At 36.9% G+C, this 16,036-nt stretch overlaps 2 protein-coding genes and 1 non-coding gene across 3 annotated transcripts in view; 2 read left to right on the plus strand and 1 right to left on the minus strand.

The window, feature by feature from the left end:
* LOC134742422 (rotatin-like) overlaps positions 1 to 3,143 on the plus strand; it is a 46,857-nt gene extending 43,714 nt beyond the window's left edge. The window contains exon 34 of the mRNA XM_063675564.1: positions 1,927 to 3,143. The gene's annotated coding sequence lies outside the window, so the exon portion shown is untranslated. The remainder of the gene's footprint in view (positions 1 to 1,926) is intronic.
* Positions 3,144 to 6,138: 2,995 nt separating this feature from the next.
* The window catches only part of LOC134742392 (inositol-trisphosphate 3-kinase homolog), a 127,139-nt gene continuing 117,241 nt past the window's right edge, over positions 6,139 to 16,036 (plus strand). Inside the window, exons 1-3 of the mRNA XM_063675514.1 lie at positions 6,139 to 6,470; positions 9,699 to 9,791; positions 10,129 to 10,182. Of these exons, the coding sequence (XP_063531584.1) occupies positions 6,405 to 6,470; positions 9,699 to 9,791; positions 10,129 to 10,182 (213 nt within the window). The 5' untranslated portion in view covers positions 6,139 to 6,404. The remainder of the gene's footprint in view (positions 6,471 to 9,698; positions 9,792 to 10,128; positions 10,183 to 16,036) is intronic.
* Trnat-ugu (transfer RNA threonine (anticodon UGU)) lies at positions 13,665 to 13,736 on the minus strand. Its single transcript has one exon. It is a non-coding gene; the product is annotated as a tRNA-Thr (tRNA).

Here is a 16,036-nt window from a genome sequence, read left to right on the forward strand (position 1 = left end):
TTAGTGCCGTAGGGATTGCAAAGAAGTACGGACCCCGCAGCGCCGCGCCCGCTGCAACTCATCGCGTACACGCGTTCCGTGCTGCAAGCTACGTGACCACAACATTTAGTAAATTCACAGGTAGGGCCTAACGGCATGTCTCGCTTGAATATGGAGCAGCCCAACTGGGGCAGTAGTCTTACAGAAGACCACGGTCATAATAACACTGCTACTGTGTGGGACTGTAGGTATTTAATTTATTTTTGTTCGTGGTGGCGACTAAAACGGGCCGATGCACGCAATGCCATCAAAATGACGTGACTTAGCGTTCACAATCATTTACTTTTATTTCTCATTCCGATTAAAATACGCATCCTTCTAGAGCACCTAAATCCACACATCTACATAATGTATACAACACACACAAATATACAGTACCAACTTCGAGGTCTTTGAGCTCTCTGCATGCTATAAAGGTTTTTGTAGGTATATTTTTGTACAGTGGTAGTTGTGGTAGTACTAGTACTAAATCTTATTAAATAAAATAAAATAATCATTTATTTCAGGTGTAAATGCCTGAAATAAATGATAATTTACCCGTACATGCGTTAGTTACATACAAAATTAAGAATATAAATTAGAGTTAAAGTGTCGTGTAATTAAGTGTTATTAGTAGCAAACGTCAATTGGACCGTCCAACGAGTGACGTCATCACGCTCTGTCTAATTCGCGCCAAAAATTATGAGCGTTTCAACCGCTCAAAATTTTTCAACATTTTAAATATTATTTAATAAAATAATGTAAAGGTTTACAAAAGTATTTTTATTTTTTCCGGTGTTCAAACGATATAACTTATGATATAAAAAAAACCATCAATGGAGCTAATTATTATAACAACCTAACATGCAAACTAACAAGGTACAGTGAGGTGCGAAATTGCATGGAGAAATTATGAATGTATTCATTGATAAAGTCGCCATGCACTTTTACTGCTGATGGTACTTAGGATGCCGGTTATTAAACAATAAAATACAGCTAGTTATAATGTAAGACCCAAAATAAAGAAGAAGTACCCAATTAATTCGCTTATACGTAGTACGCAACTTCTGTCTTTGACATATTGCGCTTTTAAAAATCATAATTAGAGATAAGAAGCGACGTAGCCGTTAATCATAGAAACGGCTACACAAAATACGACACAAACGTAAAAAACACTTCGTCGACCGCAATATTTTACGAACAGTGTTATTTATTTTTATTATGATCATTATTAGCACCGGCTTAGTCCGCAGTTATTGTGTGTCCCCAAAAAAAACATAGTGCTTAAAATTACACAAATACAATAATGTCTAAAGGTTTCTTTTTACAACGTTGTCGTTTTCAGGAAATCAATAATAAACTTTTACGGCGTTAGTACCGAGTTTTTTTTTTCATTATTATTATCACTATGACAGCTACTGTAATAGTACATTACGATACAAGTGCGAAAAGTAGGAAATTCGAAACGAGTCGCGATAAATTAAAATACGTCCGAAGGGAGTGTTTTAAATCGACACGAATTGCGAATAACCTATTCGCACATGTATCGTACAACGTTTTACCGTACGAAGGCCCTTTAAATTTTCGACATAGTTGCGTAATGTGCTAATATGTACTGTAAATACAATTATATTAGTTTATAATTTAAATACGTAGTAAAACAACTTGCTTAGTTACTTGGAGAAAGATTGCCTTAATTTAGGCCAAAGATTAAGGTTGGGTTACACCGACCGCATCTGACGAATTGAATAACTTAACGAAGATGTAATCCTGTAGGTGTAGAATTGTCAAACGTTTCATACACTTGTTTTTCTGATTATAACAACGATTACCGACGGTTGGTGTAACCAGTCCTTAAAATTTTGTGAAACTTGTTTACAAGCTTTTTAAATATATTTTTTGTTTCAGCTTTAGTACGGATAGTACCGTTCATCGTCTACAGAAGTGTTCAACTCACGTCTGCTGCTGAATATTATTATTTAATCTTATGGCACACTGCCGATTGTTCGGTGAAAACGCTTTTATTGTTGGCTGTACCTATACAGACGAGTTTACAAACATATTTACTAGCCAACGTTTAAAAATATATTTACACGCCTAAGGACGGTATTCCACCTGGTCTATCCAATCTATTTGTCCAATGTGTCTTGCGTCTCACATTTTGCTTAATGAGATAGTGAGACGCAATGACATTGGACAAATAAATTGGACAGCTGGAATACCACCCTAAGACACTGATAATAAGGTCGTGTAAATATATTTTTGGAACATTGGCTTGTAAATATGTGTGTGAACTAGACCATACCTCCTGTCTTTTGCCAGACTGTCAACTCCTCCCCAATACCTTTTTAGCAGCCCCCGGCAAGCTCGGCTGAATTTCACCCTCCCTTGTAATTAAACTTTGCACATACAATGGCGTGAGGTATATCAAGGTCTGTAATGAATTTATATAGCTCCAGTGCCTCCAGTTTATAAAACAAATGAAATAGAGCAAAAACAAGTATTGTAGGAAAAACTTAAATTCGCTGTATTTTTTAACTATGGTATCTTAAGCAATATAAACAAATTACAGACATAGATATACCTTATCCTATTGTAAGTACAAAGTTTCAGCGCAAACTAGCTACTCGTTTTAAAATGAGAGCGGAACTATGTTTGTATGGAGAACTGTGCTTGCCGGGGACCCTTAACGAGCCTAAACTCGATGCGGTTTCATTTAATTTCCTCTCGACTGCATAATCAGATTAGCGCATGGTAGTATACATATAATTGAGTTGTGGGTTATTCATTACTACCTACTTAAAAATGACAAGCAGCGGATGCGTTGTCCGATAATAAGATTTGTATAAATTGACGTGCCTAAATGATTGCCATTATAACATTTTGATGTGTTAAAATATTTCAAGATGTAGAAACAAGTTGTAAATTGACCGTTTAAGTGCGAAAGCTTATATGCTTAGCTAAACGATGTTGACTTAGTAAACAGTATTTAAATTGTAAATGTGACTTATGATATGTTGTTGTTGAACAGATCTCAAGTGTGACGTACACTTAGCCGAGCATTTAGTATGTGTTTAGTATTGTGTTTTATAAAATTGATTTGAAATAAATGTATGAAATATTGTATAAGGCTTTTTTTGTTGTCTAATTGTAATCCTAAATATACAAAGTGTCAAAAACAATATTGTAACGTCCGGACAATAGATTCATGTAATTATAATTTGTGAGTATGCTATAGGTACGCTCCGATATACCTAATGACGACTGTACAAGTGTACAGCGATTTTAGTCATTAACATACAGGAACACATACCTACACTTGTATACAGAGGGGCCAAAAAATAAGTGCATTCCCGTTGCCAGGGAGGTTTTGGGATTATTCAAATTCAAATTCAAATAATTTATTTCAGAATAAAAATTCCATATACAATTACATTTACATTTATAATTAAATAACTAATCCTAAATTAAAACTAAATATGCTAGTAACAATAGGTAATACTTAGAACAACTATGTTAGTACACAGGAAATAAATTAAAATAAAATAAAATCACAATTTTAATAACAATGCATGTACAATTAAAAATCTTTAAAATTTATTTCCCCACTGTGGAATGGAGTTCAATCCATCGCCGCAGTATCGGGGAGTCCCACCTCTCGGCCAGTGTTTGTAGGATGGTGTTCGTGGAGCCGCGCACACGTTTCATCATCGAAGCGGCCCGCTTTCTGATTACGGCGTAAAAGCCATCAATTTGCCGCTCCGCAAACATCGCGGAGGCGCTGCAGTGTCGCGGCAGCCCGAACAGCACCCTACACGCATCATTATACTGGACGCGCAGGGCGCCGTATGCACGCTACGTATGTCTGACCCATAGGCAACACTATTATACTGAGCAACTTTTACTATGGGACCAACCACGAAATCGCGAAAAAAATTCACCCCCATAGAAAATGGAACCGCCAAAATGTATAAAACAGGCAAATTTTTTTTGGGATTATACTGAGCAACTTTTACTATGGGACCAACCCGATCCCATAGTAAAGGTTGCTCAGTATAATCCCAAAACCTCCCTGGCAATGGGAAAGCACTTATTTTTTGGCCACCCTGTATAAACTTCATTGTTAATATATTCTTTTATTCATATAAACGCTATAGAGTATTAAGAATAGAGTTGTTCTCAGATCACCTTGAACTTTGACTTGTGCAGCTAACAACATTAATGGATATAAACACACTCACTGCCAGCGACCCGCTAGCCTGGTTTTATGATCGTAGGCGCTTTTCACTACAAAGCGTATAAACGACGTAGTCGGCTACAAAACAAACGTAGCGCAAGCTGGCAGTAAATACGTAATGATAGGCGGTTGCTAAGCGATTATCTCGGATGACCTGCAATAACGAAGTTTGTTTTGATCAGCTTTTATAGACATTACATTACTTTGTTGCGCAAATTAAAGTAAATAATGTAAATATAATAGACTTAATGTATTAATAACCTAAGTCTATTTTATTGTTAATACAACGTTACTTGATTTTAATTCATATATATTTAATAGTTTACGAGTAGAATAAGGAAAACGGGCGTAATACGATAATTTAATTTCCTTGAGCAAAGCTGACTACAAAAACATATCTACGTAGGTGACAGTTAAATGTGTTAATTGTAGAACACAAATTCAAACAGGATATGGGAGTCTGCGCAGTGGAAAAACAATTGCCTAGTAATGTTAGATTGATAGGCGTTACAATGATTCTTTCACCACACCAGTTCGTAAAAGCTCTCTTTATTCTTAAGAAAAAACAAATTAATTAGACAAAATAATTTTAGCAAATTTTGAGTTGTTCATAAATCACGTTGGCTAGCTGGTACAATATAGAATAGGGTAAATGCTGATTATGTACGATAAATATTCAATAGTATTCATTTGGATTCGATTTGTAGTTTTACTGCTAGTATTTTTCCCACGTTTAGGTGTGGTGAAAAATTGTGTTTGTCTAATCGTATTACCCTCGTGCCTTATAACACTCAAGATTCCACTTTTTGTAACACTATACGCTCGCAAATTTTGCAGTTTTTTTTTTAACTTGCCCGGATATCAATATTAACGTGTATTTTATTTAAAAGGCACACTAAACGGACAACATTCAACATTGTTACAAAGAGTACATGAGTGGTAGGTATTACATAAGAATGCCATCCAAAGTAAGCATGCACAGCAAGAAAAAACAATACACTTCTTTTTTTGGGCAGTCGTGTAAAAATTATAACGAGCAAAAACTATCCTAAAATTATTAAAAAAAATATATCCTAAAACTACTCAAAATTACACTAAATTACGAAATACTTAATTATTACATGTCAAATTGCTTACTAATTGGGAAGTGTGATGATGGCCGAGAACCCTAAGAACCTGTTTCCTAAAGACTGCCTGCGCCTGCCGTGAGTCGAAAATGTCAATATCTCCGTGTTTAAATACCAATTCATTATACTGGCGACACATTCTGACGATAATACAGTAACTATTATACAGTTAGTGCCTTCTGGATCCTCTCATTTAGGTACACATTTGATCCTCACAAATAATAGCTGCCTACTTATTATGTTGAAATGGGAAGACATGATTATGACGATAAAAAGAGCATGGCGTACTTAAATACATTAGCTACTTTATTATTAAACTAGGTTGTGTCAACAACCAATACCGTGGACTAAATCGAAGTTACAGACTATAGAAAATAAACTCCATAAACATAACCTATAAATTTAATTACCTACCTACATATTTTATTTTTATACAGACTTGTCAGTTTGACGTAGGTTAGTATGTAAAATGAATAGGTAGAAGTTGCACAAACATGCATGGACTCATATTTGATGTAAATATAAACAGTAGGTTTAAACTGCTATTGTCATTCGTTGCTCGTTCGATTTATGCGATTAGTGATTGCGGATGGTTTACTTTATTATTGTTTACTTACGTAGGTAAGTGTATAAATAAAGTCATCAAGTGCCTCGGTATGGCTTTATTACCCACAGTACGGGTATTGTTCGCGAAGAACTGCCAACTCCCTTCGATATATGCTGCAGTTATAGTCCGCGATAAGGCAAAGGGAGCGCTCAATCGCGAGGGGCCGTATTAGTAATACAAACGTAGTACCTACGGGGAAGTTTGCTTTGCTCATTATCGGCGAGCGTAAAGCGATAATCCGCGTGTGCGGGCGCCGGCGGCGTCGCGTCAGTGCGGTCGCGTTGCCCCTACCCGCCGCGCCCGCGCGTTTCTTCCTTCGCGAAACGATCAATAAGGAACAATGGATCGCCGGGACGGCCGCGGCCGGCGGTCCAGAGCCTCCAGTGCTTGACCGCGAGTGTGTGTAACAGTGGGCATGTCATCGTTCAGTTTCCCGCCGGAGATCTACTCGGCGGTGTACGATGGGAAGAGCGAAGTTAACGTAAGTAAGGTTGGTATTCCACCTGCCTGTCCAATTTCTTGGTCCAATGTGCATTGCGTCTCACTCGCTCACTAAGCAAAATGTGAGACGCAAATACACATTGGACAATAAATTGTACAGGTGGAATACCACCCTAGGGCGCGCGGCCACCGGCGCAGCGCCAGCGCACACTTATCTGCGCACGGACAAGGTCGCGACGCGGACCGCACTACGGTGCATTCAACTCGATCGGCAATATATTATCGGCATCAATATTTACATTATTACGCGATTATTACATCTAACGATTCCCTCTAATTCTCACATTATCATTTATAGATTCATATTCATCTTGTAGATAAGGACGATGGTAACCTATTCCTTATCTAAGTAAGACGTAAATAGGTTAGGTACCTACATAAACTATATTCGGGTTAAAATCATGTCTCAAATCCATCACGACTAGTTTTGACCTAGGTTGGACCTAGGTAAGGGTACCTATCGTGAGCATAATTGAAACATTTAGGTAAGTAGTTTGATTGTATGATTTCTAACTTCAAGTTTAACTCTAAACATAATATATACACATACAGAGTGAAACTTTACTTATAACTTATAATAAGGTTTGACTTAGCAACATTCGATACAAAATATAATTTCGGCAACAAAAAACAACGCGTAGTAGGTACTTTGTGTTGTTCGCAATAAGCCGATTAAAGTTACTTATTAGGCGCGCTCATTTAGCGTATGGAGCACGCACCTCGGCCTGAGCCACATCTGCTTTGTTCCTTCGGTTCAATTGTTTCGCCAAGGTTAACTATGCTATACATCGGTCATGTCATGTTATCACAAATACGGTTCGTTAAATTTTTCGAAGGAAACATGACCAATTTAACTACAAACAAGTTTTGTCACTTATTTTGTACCTAAGCTGAATATCCAATGTCGCTCATTAATGAACGTATAAATAATACCTAGGTATGTGACAATTTCAAGCAAAAAGTAGGTACATTGTCGGTTGTCGATTAGGATGGCTTCGAATTGTATGTTTTCAATCATTCATTACTATGACTGAAACGCCTAATAGGGTGTTATTATTTGTCGATTGTCAATAAACTTGAAAATCCCTTATAATCATAAAGGTTTCCTTTCGATATCCGGCTATAGGTAGTTATAGGTAGGGTAGGAGTAGGATGCTATAAACATTTGTGTCTACGAAAGTTCACATTTTTATGACATCGCGCCACTCCATGACGGTTTTACAGGTCCCGATTTTATCTGCAAAAATATCTGACATGATACAATCTTATTTTAGAGCCATACAGTATAATAGTTACCTATTTGTTTGGGGTAAAATTGTCTTTTGTCTCCTTGTGCTAATATTGATTTAATAGCTGTTGGTCCAACACTTGTCCAACATATTCGAGTAAGCGAAAGATTCCAAAATTGATCCACGTTTCAAGGCACGTGGCCCACGAGGGTTAAACAAACTTTGCTCCCGCCCGAGTGACACAAAATTTTCCACCACACCAACGCGAGGAAAACAACATTACAAATCAAATTACAAGGTTGAACGTTTGCAAAATGTTTGTATCAGATACATTTTTGGACTACGTACATTTGACCACATTTCATATTTCCGCTCCCAACTCAAATGGCTGCCCAATCGGCGTCGTAGAGACATACATGTACTTTCCCTTCTCTTTAACGTCCTATCTCTCCTTCTCTTCCCCCTTATCTCTCGGAGAGATTGAAATTTTTAGCAGATGGCAGCGGGCACCGGCTCCGTTCCGTCCCGACATTCTCGCCTCACAAGCACCGGTCCTATTACAAGCACAACTCTTTTACTGTGTCCCTACTCTGTCCAATTATGGAATTCCTTACCGTCTTCTCTTCGTAAGTATCAATCGGTCGCATCGCTAAAGGCAAGGCAAATAATAAAAAAAATAACTTATGGCTTTCGAACGGAACTTAATCTAAAAGATGTGTGCGGTTAGGTAGTTTTTAGGGTTCATCAAAAAAAAAAGGAAAAAACGGAACCCTTATAGGATCACTCGTGCGTCTGTCTGTCTGTCCGTCTGTCGCAGCCTATTTTCTTCGAAACTACGGGACCAATTAAGTTAGGGACATATAACGTAAATAAATGAATTTTAAACATGGGGGCAACTATTAGGGGGTAAATTGATAAAGTTCAAAAATTACGTTTTTCAAACTATATCGTGTTACCTACATATATATCAAATGATGGAGCTCATTGTGAGAATCTCAAATATAGATTTTTTTGTAATTTTAAACATTCCCCTCACTTTATCTCCCAAAGGTTGTCTGGAAGAGATTGCTTCTGAGCGATAAGACCGCCTGTTGTTACCTAATGTAATGTGTGTTCTTTAGCTGTATTCTTTTTCATTATGGGGTGCACAATAAAGAATATATTATTATTATTATTATTTATCTCCGAAACTACTGGGCCTAAAATTCGGAAAAAATAACTACCATAAATAGTTCTTTACCTATAAATGACAGGAAAACCTATTAGAAATGTGCAGGCAAACGTGAGGTGGACTTAATTATGTACTTAGTTTTGATCCGACCCCCCATTGGGTTTTTTAAAGACATTTCACTCACGTTTCACATAAAAAAATACATTGTTAAAAATTGTGTAATGTACTGAACCCTTGGAACGCGAGCCCGGCTCGCACTTGGCCGGTTTTTGTATATATTATGTATTATATCGCATGGAATGTATTATATGATTTAGATATTATATATTATAACTATATAATATAACTATGACTGTTATATATTTGTATGTATATATAATATATATGTATAATGTAATATAAGTATTTGTTATACATTTCACATCCCATACTGTGTGTTTTTTCTGTTTTATGTTTCTTTTTGCACAATAAAGTGTTTTACTACTACTAATACTTTACAAATTCAAATGAACGTTAGGTATTAAATATTTATCATTCACAATTATCACTTACATCAGCCAACAAAAGGAAACAATTCAAAAAATGCTTCAAATTTCTTGTCATCAATTCAATTCAATAAAATTACAATTTTACACGTCATAATAATTACAATACATCATCATCATCATTTATCAGGTTTTGAAATATAAAGAAAGCCTTTACGGGCTGGTGTGGTGAAAGTGAGGTGAAACAGTATAAACACACCAACTAAACGTCGTCTTCGAAGACTCCTCCTTCCACCCGTGTGACCTAGACTAATTCCCGACAGGGCACAGTCGCCATCATCGACGCCGTCGAAGAATCGAGCCAGACTTCAGCGCGATCCAGTTCTACTTCACTCTTCAGCTGCTTCCCTTGTGTGGTAGGTTTACCTTTATTTTCTCTAAAAACAAGGTCATAAGTCTAGAAGTAACAGCACGGTACCAACTACAATATATGTATACCTAAGTTCTCTGAGAGGGTTACAAAAGAGATCAGCTCGATTATTTCTAACCGCCTTCGAAATTTTATGAAATAAAATTTCAAACTGTATCGAATATCGTTAATAATAACCTACTGGCGCCTCAGGCCCAGGAAGTCCCAGTATCCTATAGTGTACTTGTGTTATCAAGTGGATTCAAAATAAATTAAAACATATTGTTGTAACCGTGCATGCTGTAAAATAAAAACTGAATATAAGAAATTGGTTTATTTTACAGATCCCGAAACAAATCAAAGGCATACGCAAACAGAAAAATGAAGCTAAATATAAGGTAAGATATTCATTATACATAATTATTCAGTTTTAATAATCCTGCAGCTGTTTACATACTTACGCCGTTAAATTAAGATTATTGCCTAGGTAGGTATGTGTGGCGTTATGAATCAAAGGACGTGAATTATGTATATAATTCGGCAAATATTTGAGGGCATTTGTTTGACAATCAATGATTCACGGTTAGGCCGTGGCATGTGCCTGTTTATGAGTGCCAGATCATATTAAAAGACCGTACATTTGATGTCAATATGAGTATATATAAGTCCTTTTAAAATTGCACACAAATACGAATGTGATTAACTGGCTCTTGATGGCATTAAGCAAATATCTCTGGAAACGTTGGGATTTCCCACAAATACTAATATTTGGCACTTGTTTAAGTGCGGATATTAAGTTGTTCTAAAGCTAGTGAATTAGTTAAGGATTGAATATATAAGTTTAGGTCGATGAGCAAATATATTGTACCACGAGGTGAGATTTTTGATTGCTCACCTCACTATCTCGGTATCTTTATGGTTTATCGTTTAAAATCTGGGCGAAAACGTCGATATCAGCTAGTGTGAAAAAGGAGGTACGTACTACGTTAAAGGCGTTAAACGCAGATTTCATAAGTAAATGTGCCATTTTTAATCAAAAGGGTACTTATTGTCGGTTGTCAATAAGGAGCTATTTCCATACAGCTTCAATTTGAAATCAACCTTATTGACAAACGACAATGTGGACCTTTTGGTTGAAAATGTCACAAATAATATATTCATTCGTCCCGGCCCGTTCATATTGTGCACCAACGAAATGGCCCACTTCGTAGTGCCCGTAAGGCCCGTCTTTACGAAGTAATATATAAGTCAATGACGTTAAATTGGATTAAATTTGACAGAGATCTGGTTTTCACCAGTACCTATTCGAGGTTTTCACCTCGCAGTAGTAGGTAGTTATAAATGTACCTGTGTATGTATGCTACGACTTTTATAATACCTACCTAGTTACACAATTACACACCCGCGCCGGAAAACTCAAGACTTGTATAACTATTTTATTGCATGGCGAAATATTTCTGACTAGACACTAAGTTTAAGTAAATAGGTTTCAATTTAATAAATATTTTTTTTATTTCATACAAGTTGAATAATTTTATTTCCAGTAAAAATCAAGTCCATTTATAGTTTGTGATCAGCAACGCAGGCTTCGTCAAGTGCTTAGGGTAGTATTCCATCTGTCCAATGTGCATTGCGTCTCACTCTCTCATTAAGTAAAATGTGAGACGCGAATATACATTGGACAAATGGAATACCATCCTCACAAAAACAAATCAGCTACAGGCTTCGTCACCTAACGTGCAAATGATATAATCCGCAACAGGCTTTGTTAATATTAAACACTAAATGAAACTAGGCCAAGTCCCCACTTCGGACCGTTGCCGGCCCAACCCATAAGTCCCCATGACACTGGCAGCGTTGCCCCGTAGAAATAAATAGGTAGGTAAAATTCTACAAAATATTATTTTATTAATACATACTTATAAGAATAAAATGTTGTAATTCCAGTGTAACTAATAACCGCAATAGTGATGCAATCAATGCAAGTGCATGCACTTTGCCCAATGGCCCATCCAACTTCTTAGATAAATCCTTTGGAATTGCGGCCAAAAATTGAGTTTTTTTCCCTAATTTCCATGTTTAAAAAAATTATAAGTTCTTGTACCAAACTTCCTATAAATTACATAACTATAGTCGGGATGTCCCCCCTTTACAACGATATGCCAGCGTAGTGTCATCGCACTATTCTCTTTACGATAAGGTTCGATTAGGAATTAGGATAGTGCAATTCGGTTTAAATAAGAAGCATATCTTGCAGTGGATCATTACATAATTAATAGACGTACCTTACTAAGTGTTTGCCTGATATTTATAATTTGTTCAAAGACGACACGGAATTTCACATTTTTTTGGCATGTTTACTTATTTAAATGTGGGTATTCCCAATACCTCTTACACATTATATGAACTTTATGTTTCCTTGACATGCATAAAAAAAGGGTTGCGTATTTTCTACCTGTAATAGTTCTACCAAATAATCATAAATATAATATGTAGATTTAAGGAACACCATAACATATAGGGCAAACCTTGACTTATCGGTGATACTTGGGAATTCGGTAATACTGCGTTATTATCTAACGCTAAGCTCACAACGGTGAAATGTAAGCAATTAAATCGCTGCCAACCCGATTGCAAGCATCAAAACTGATAGCTGCCATCGATTTTATAGCTTGCATTTCCTCATGGTGAGAGCTGTGTAAGATAATAATGCAGTACTTATCACCGAATTACCAAGTATCGCCGATAAGCCAAGCTCTACCAAAGCTACTTTTCCGTCAACGCACCCTCTTCGGTATTAGTTAGTTAGTAAGGTACCTATTTACCTAAATCAAATAACTAGGGAACAAATCGGATTATTTTATGAAATATTTTAATTTGTGCTTTTTAAGTAGTCACACTACAATATATAAATTAGTTTAGTTTGCCCCGAACTGAGAACTCGCGGTTCGCCAAAAAGTTAGATTGGCAAACTAGGAGGATATAACCAAACGGAGTAGCCATTAATAGGCGTTCCCCTCTGTCGAAAATAGTCGGCCAATGGTCATACACAATGTATGGACTGACGTTTATCTGACATGGCTATTTTGACGTTACGTATACATTTGACGTTCCCCGCCCCCGCAAAAATCGGCAGATTTGTACAGAAAATTACAGACGTGCTGGCGTTTCCGTTTGGTTATATCCTCCTAGTCGGCAAAGGATCGAAATCCACGTACAATTTCTGTGGTCTTCTGTTTATTGCAAGGTCTGTGGAGCCCTTAACTGATCAGTTTTAATAATCCCCATGGAGATTAAAATAAACTGTATCTGTGGTAACCCGTAATCTTTCTTGTCAAAAGTCAAACACCTACCTATATTTTGATTATTTTATTTCGTTTTTATAAATCTTGCCAATTATTATAATCGACAAAAATTACGATATTATAATAATATCGTAATTTAAAAATCAATATTGCAAATGTGTAAATCGAGCACTTTCATTTGATACTAAACTCGACCATACTTTCTTGCAAATGATGCAAGAAGACCAGAATAGCAAGACCCCTCAGAAATAGCTTTTTGGCCTTCTACGCTCTTCTAGCTCCATAACCCCTTGATCGAGACTGCTCATAATTTAATGACTAAAATAGAATGCCTTCATCTACACGTTTACCCAATTTCATTTAAATTAGAACAAATTTACTTAAGTTATTGTCCATCAAACATCATTGTGTTGTTGATATGATAGTTCAGCTTAAAAACATTGAAATGCCGGGACGTGCCCCTAGTCGGCCGTGTGTTCCAAGTTAAATGTAAGAACCTTACTTCGCTTCGCTTGTTCGTTCGATAAACTGAAATAGATATCATACACTAAAGAAAAAGTGACCAAGTCCACCGATGGCCGAGGCGGGAATCGAACCCGCGTCTTCAGCTTACACGGCTAACGTCATGTCTACTAGACCACCCGGCTACTAGCTAAAGACGCGGGTTCGATTCCCGCCTCGGCCATCGGTGGACTTGGTCACTTTTTCTTTGGTGTACGATATCTATTTCAGTTTATAAATCAAATAAATTCACAATGTACGAGTAATCGTTGCTCAGCTCTAAGCAGGAGTTTAGGCGGCATGTTTTGATCCCTTCGGACGTTCTCTCTTAAAGCCGTAACACGGCGATATCTCTTTCTCGCTCATTACTTATGGGTGCGTGGCACAATGACCTTGGTGCGGTGCGATAGTGTGTTACGTTACTACGGCTATTAAGTTGAGCATCAGCGAAATCAGTACCTACCGATTGTACCGAAATGTATTTTCGAGTGTAACTAAATAATTTGGCCCTTTAGGGTAAATTTGCTCATTGAGAAATCATGGACAAACAAAAATCTCGTGCCTTTCACGACTTTCTGGTACATTGAAAATCAATTTCAATTTGAACTTATTTTATTTGTATATATGACACGTGTGACAGGCTGTGCCACCCTTTTTACAGTCCATTTTTAGGGTTCCGTACCCAAAGGGTAAAAATGGGACCCTATTACTAAGACTCCGCTGTCCGTCTGTCTGTCACCAGGTTGTATTTCATGAACCGTGATAGCTAGACAGTTGAAATTTTCACAGATGATGTATTTCTGTTGCCGCTACCTATATCAACAAATACTAAAAACAGAACAAAATAAATATTTAAGTGGGGCTCCCATAGAACAAACGTGATTTTTTTTCCATGTTTTGCGTAACGGTACGGAACCCTTCGTGCGCGAGTGTGACTCGCACTTGGCCGGTTTTTTCATACTTTTTAAACTGTTAATACGATTCGCTTCTCGCTTAATAAGCCATCAAAATCAAATGATCATTGACCACGCAACATGACCTTCGTTGCCTGACACTGTTGGGAACTCTCAGGTCACAGAACTCTGATCGCATTTCTCTGCCACATGAAAAATGGGAGAATCATATAATAAGAAAATATATGCGCGGTGATGCGGTGAATGACCGCCTGAAAGTTAGACTCACGTGCGTTCCACGTTCCACGGGTCACGCACGCGGGATATTAGTTTATTTTTAATTTTTCTTATTTCGATAAAGCCAATTTTCCTTGCATTTAAATATTAAAAACTCCACTTAACTTATTTATAACACTTAACCTATAAGTGCTTTCTATGCACCTATGTATTTTTTACGCTGATGAAGTCATTATTAGTCTCCATTAGGTACTTGCTCATAACCATTACATACGCAGTGGAAATCCGGCTGTATAACTCTTTTTAGGGTTCCGTAATCACTGTAAGGAACCCTAATTGTCTGAATGGGTAAATTTTTAAATGTATATATGTGGTGAAGTTACCCCTAATATAGTTATACATAGGTATTACTTAAACTTTTACAAAATATACCCGTGTTCTAAATTGAATTGAAATATACGTACCTTGCAGTTTTCGAGAAAAATAGCTGTGATATACAGACAGACGGACGGAGGGACAAACGGACGTGACGAAACTAAGGGAAATTTTCCATGGAACCCTAGAAAAACATCAGAATCTATGTTACACAGAATTGTAAGTTAAGAATTATTCCTTTATCCAAAAACTATTTTTTCCCTATGTGAATACGTGATGAATACGCAAGGTGTATGGCCTTTTCGGACGAATAGACGGCATAGCTATCACGTGCCGCATGCAGAATTAAAAACATTTTTTGTCTCCTGATTTACAAGATTTTGCCTCAAATTCACTGTATAAATTACCTTCGAACCCTACCTTCGAACGGACACATAAAAATTCACCTTATCACCTAGCATAGGAAATGATTCTCAAATTCGATCGCGACGAACAGTCATAATCATAACATAACCATAACTATTTCCTGAGAGACTTCACATTAGATTATAATTTAAGGATAACGGCTTCCTAACCTAGTTAGTATAGTGTATCTGCCTACGAGTATGAACAGAAGGTTTTGAATACTCCGAGGGCATTTATTTGTGTGTTTATCACAAATATTTGTTACGGAGATCAATGTTTTCTACCTGTTTTTCAGTATTTATTTAAACTTTATGACACAAATGAAAAACTTAATGTACGTAATTTTTAAGAAGAAAAAAACCGACTTCAATGGGCCGTTGAGAGGTTACTTATTGTTGATGGTGCACTGCAGACAATGAAATGAAAAAGACAGCACCGTTTGCCTAACTTCTGTAAGACTTCTGGTCACAGTTCTAACCTAACCTAACCCACTTTTCTGATAGCAGTTCGGTTCTGTGAGGATCGCAGTTCAAAAA

Source organism: Cydia strobilella, chromosome 6 (genome assembly GCF_947568885.1).
Source record: "Cydia strobilella chromosome 6, ilCydStro3.1, whole genome shotgun sequence".
Taxonomy (NCBI): Eukaryota; Metazoa; Arthropoda; class Insecta; order Lepidoptera; family Tortricidae; genus Cydia; species Cydia strobilella.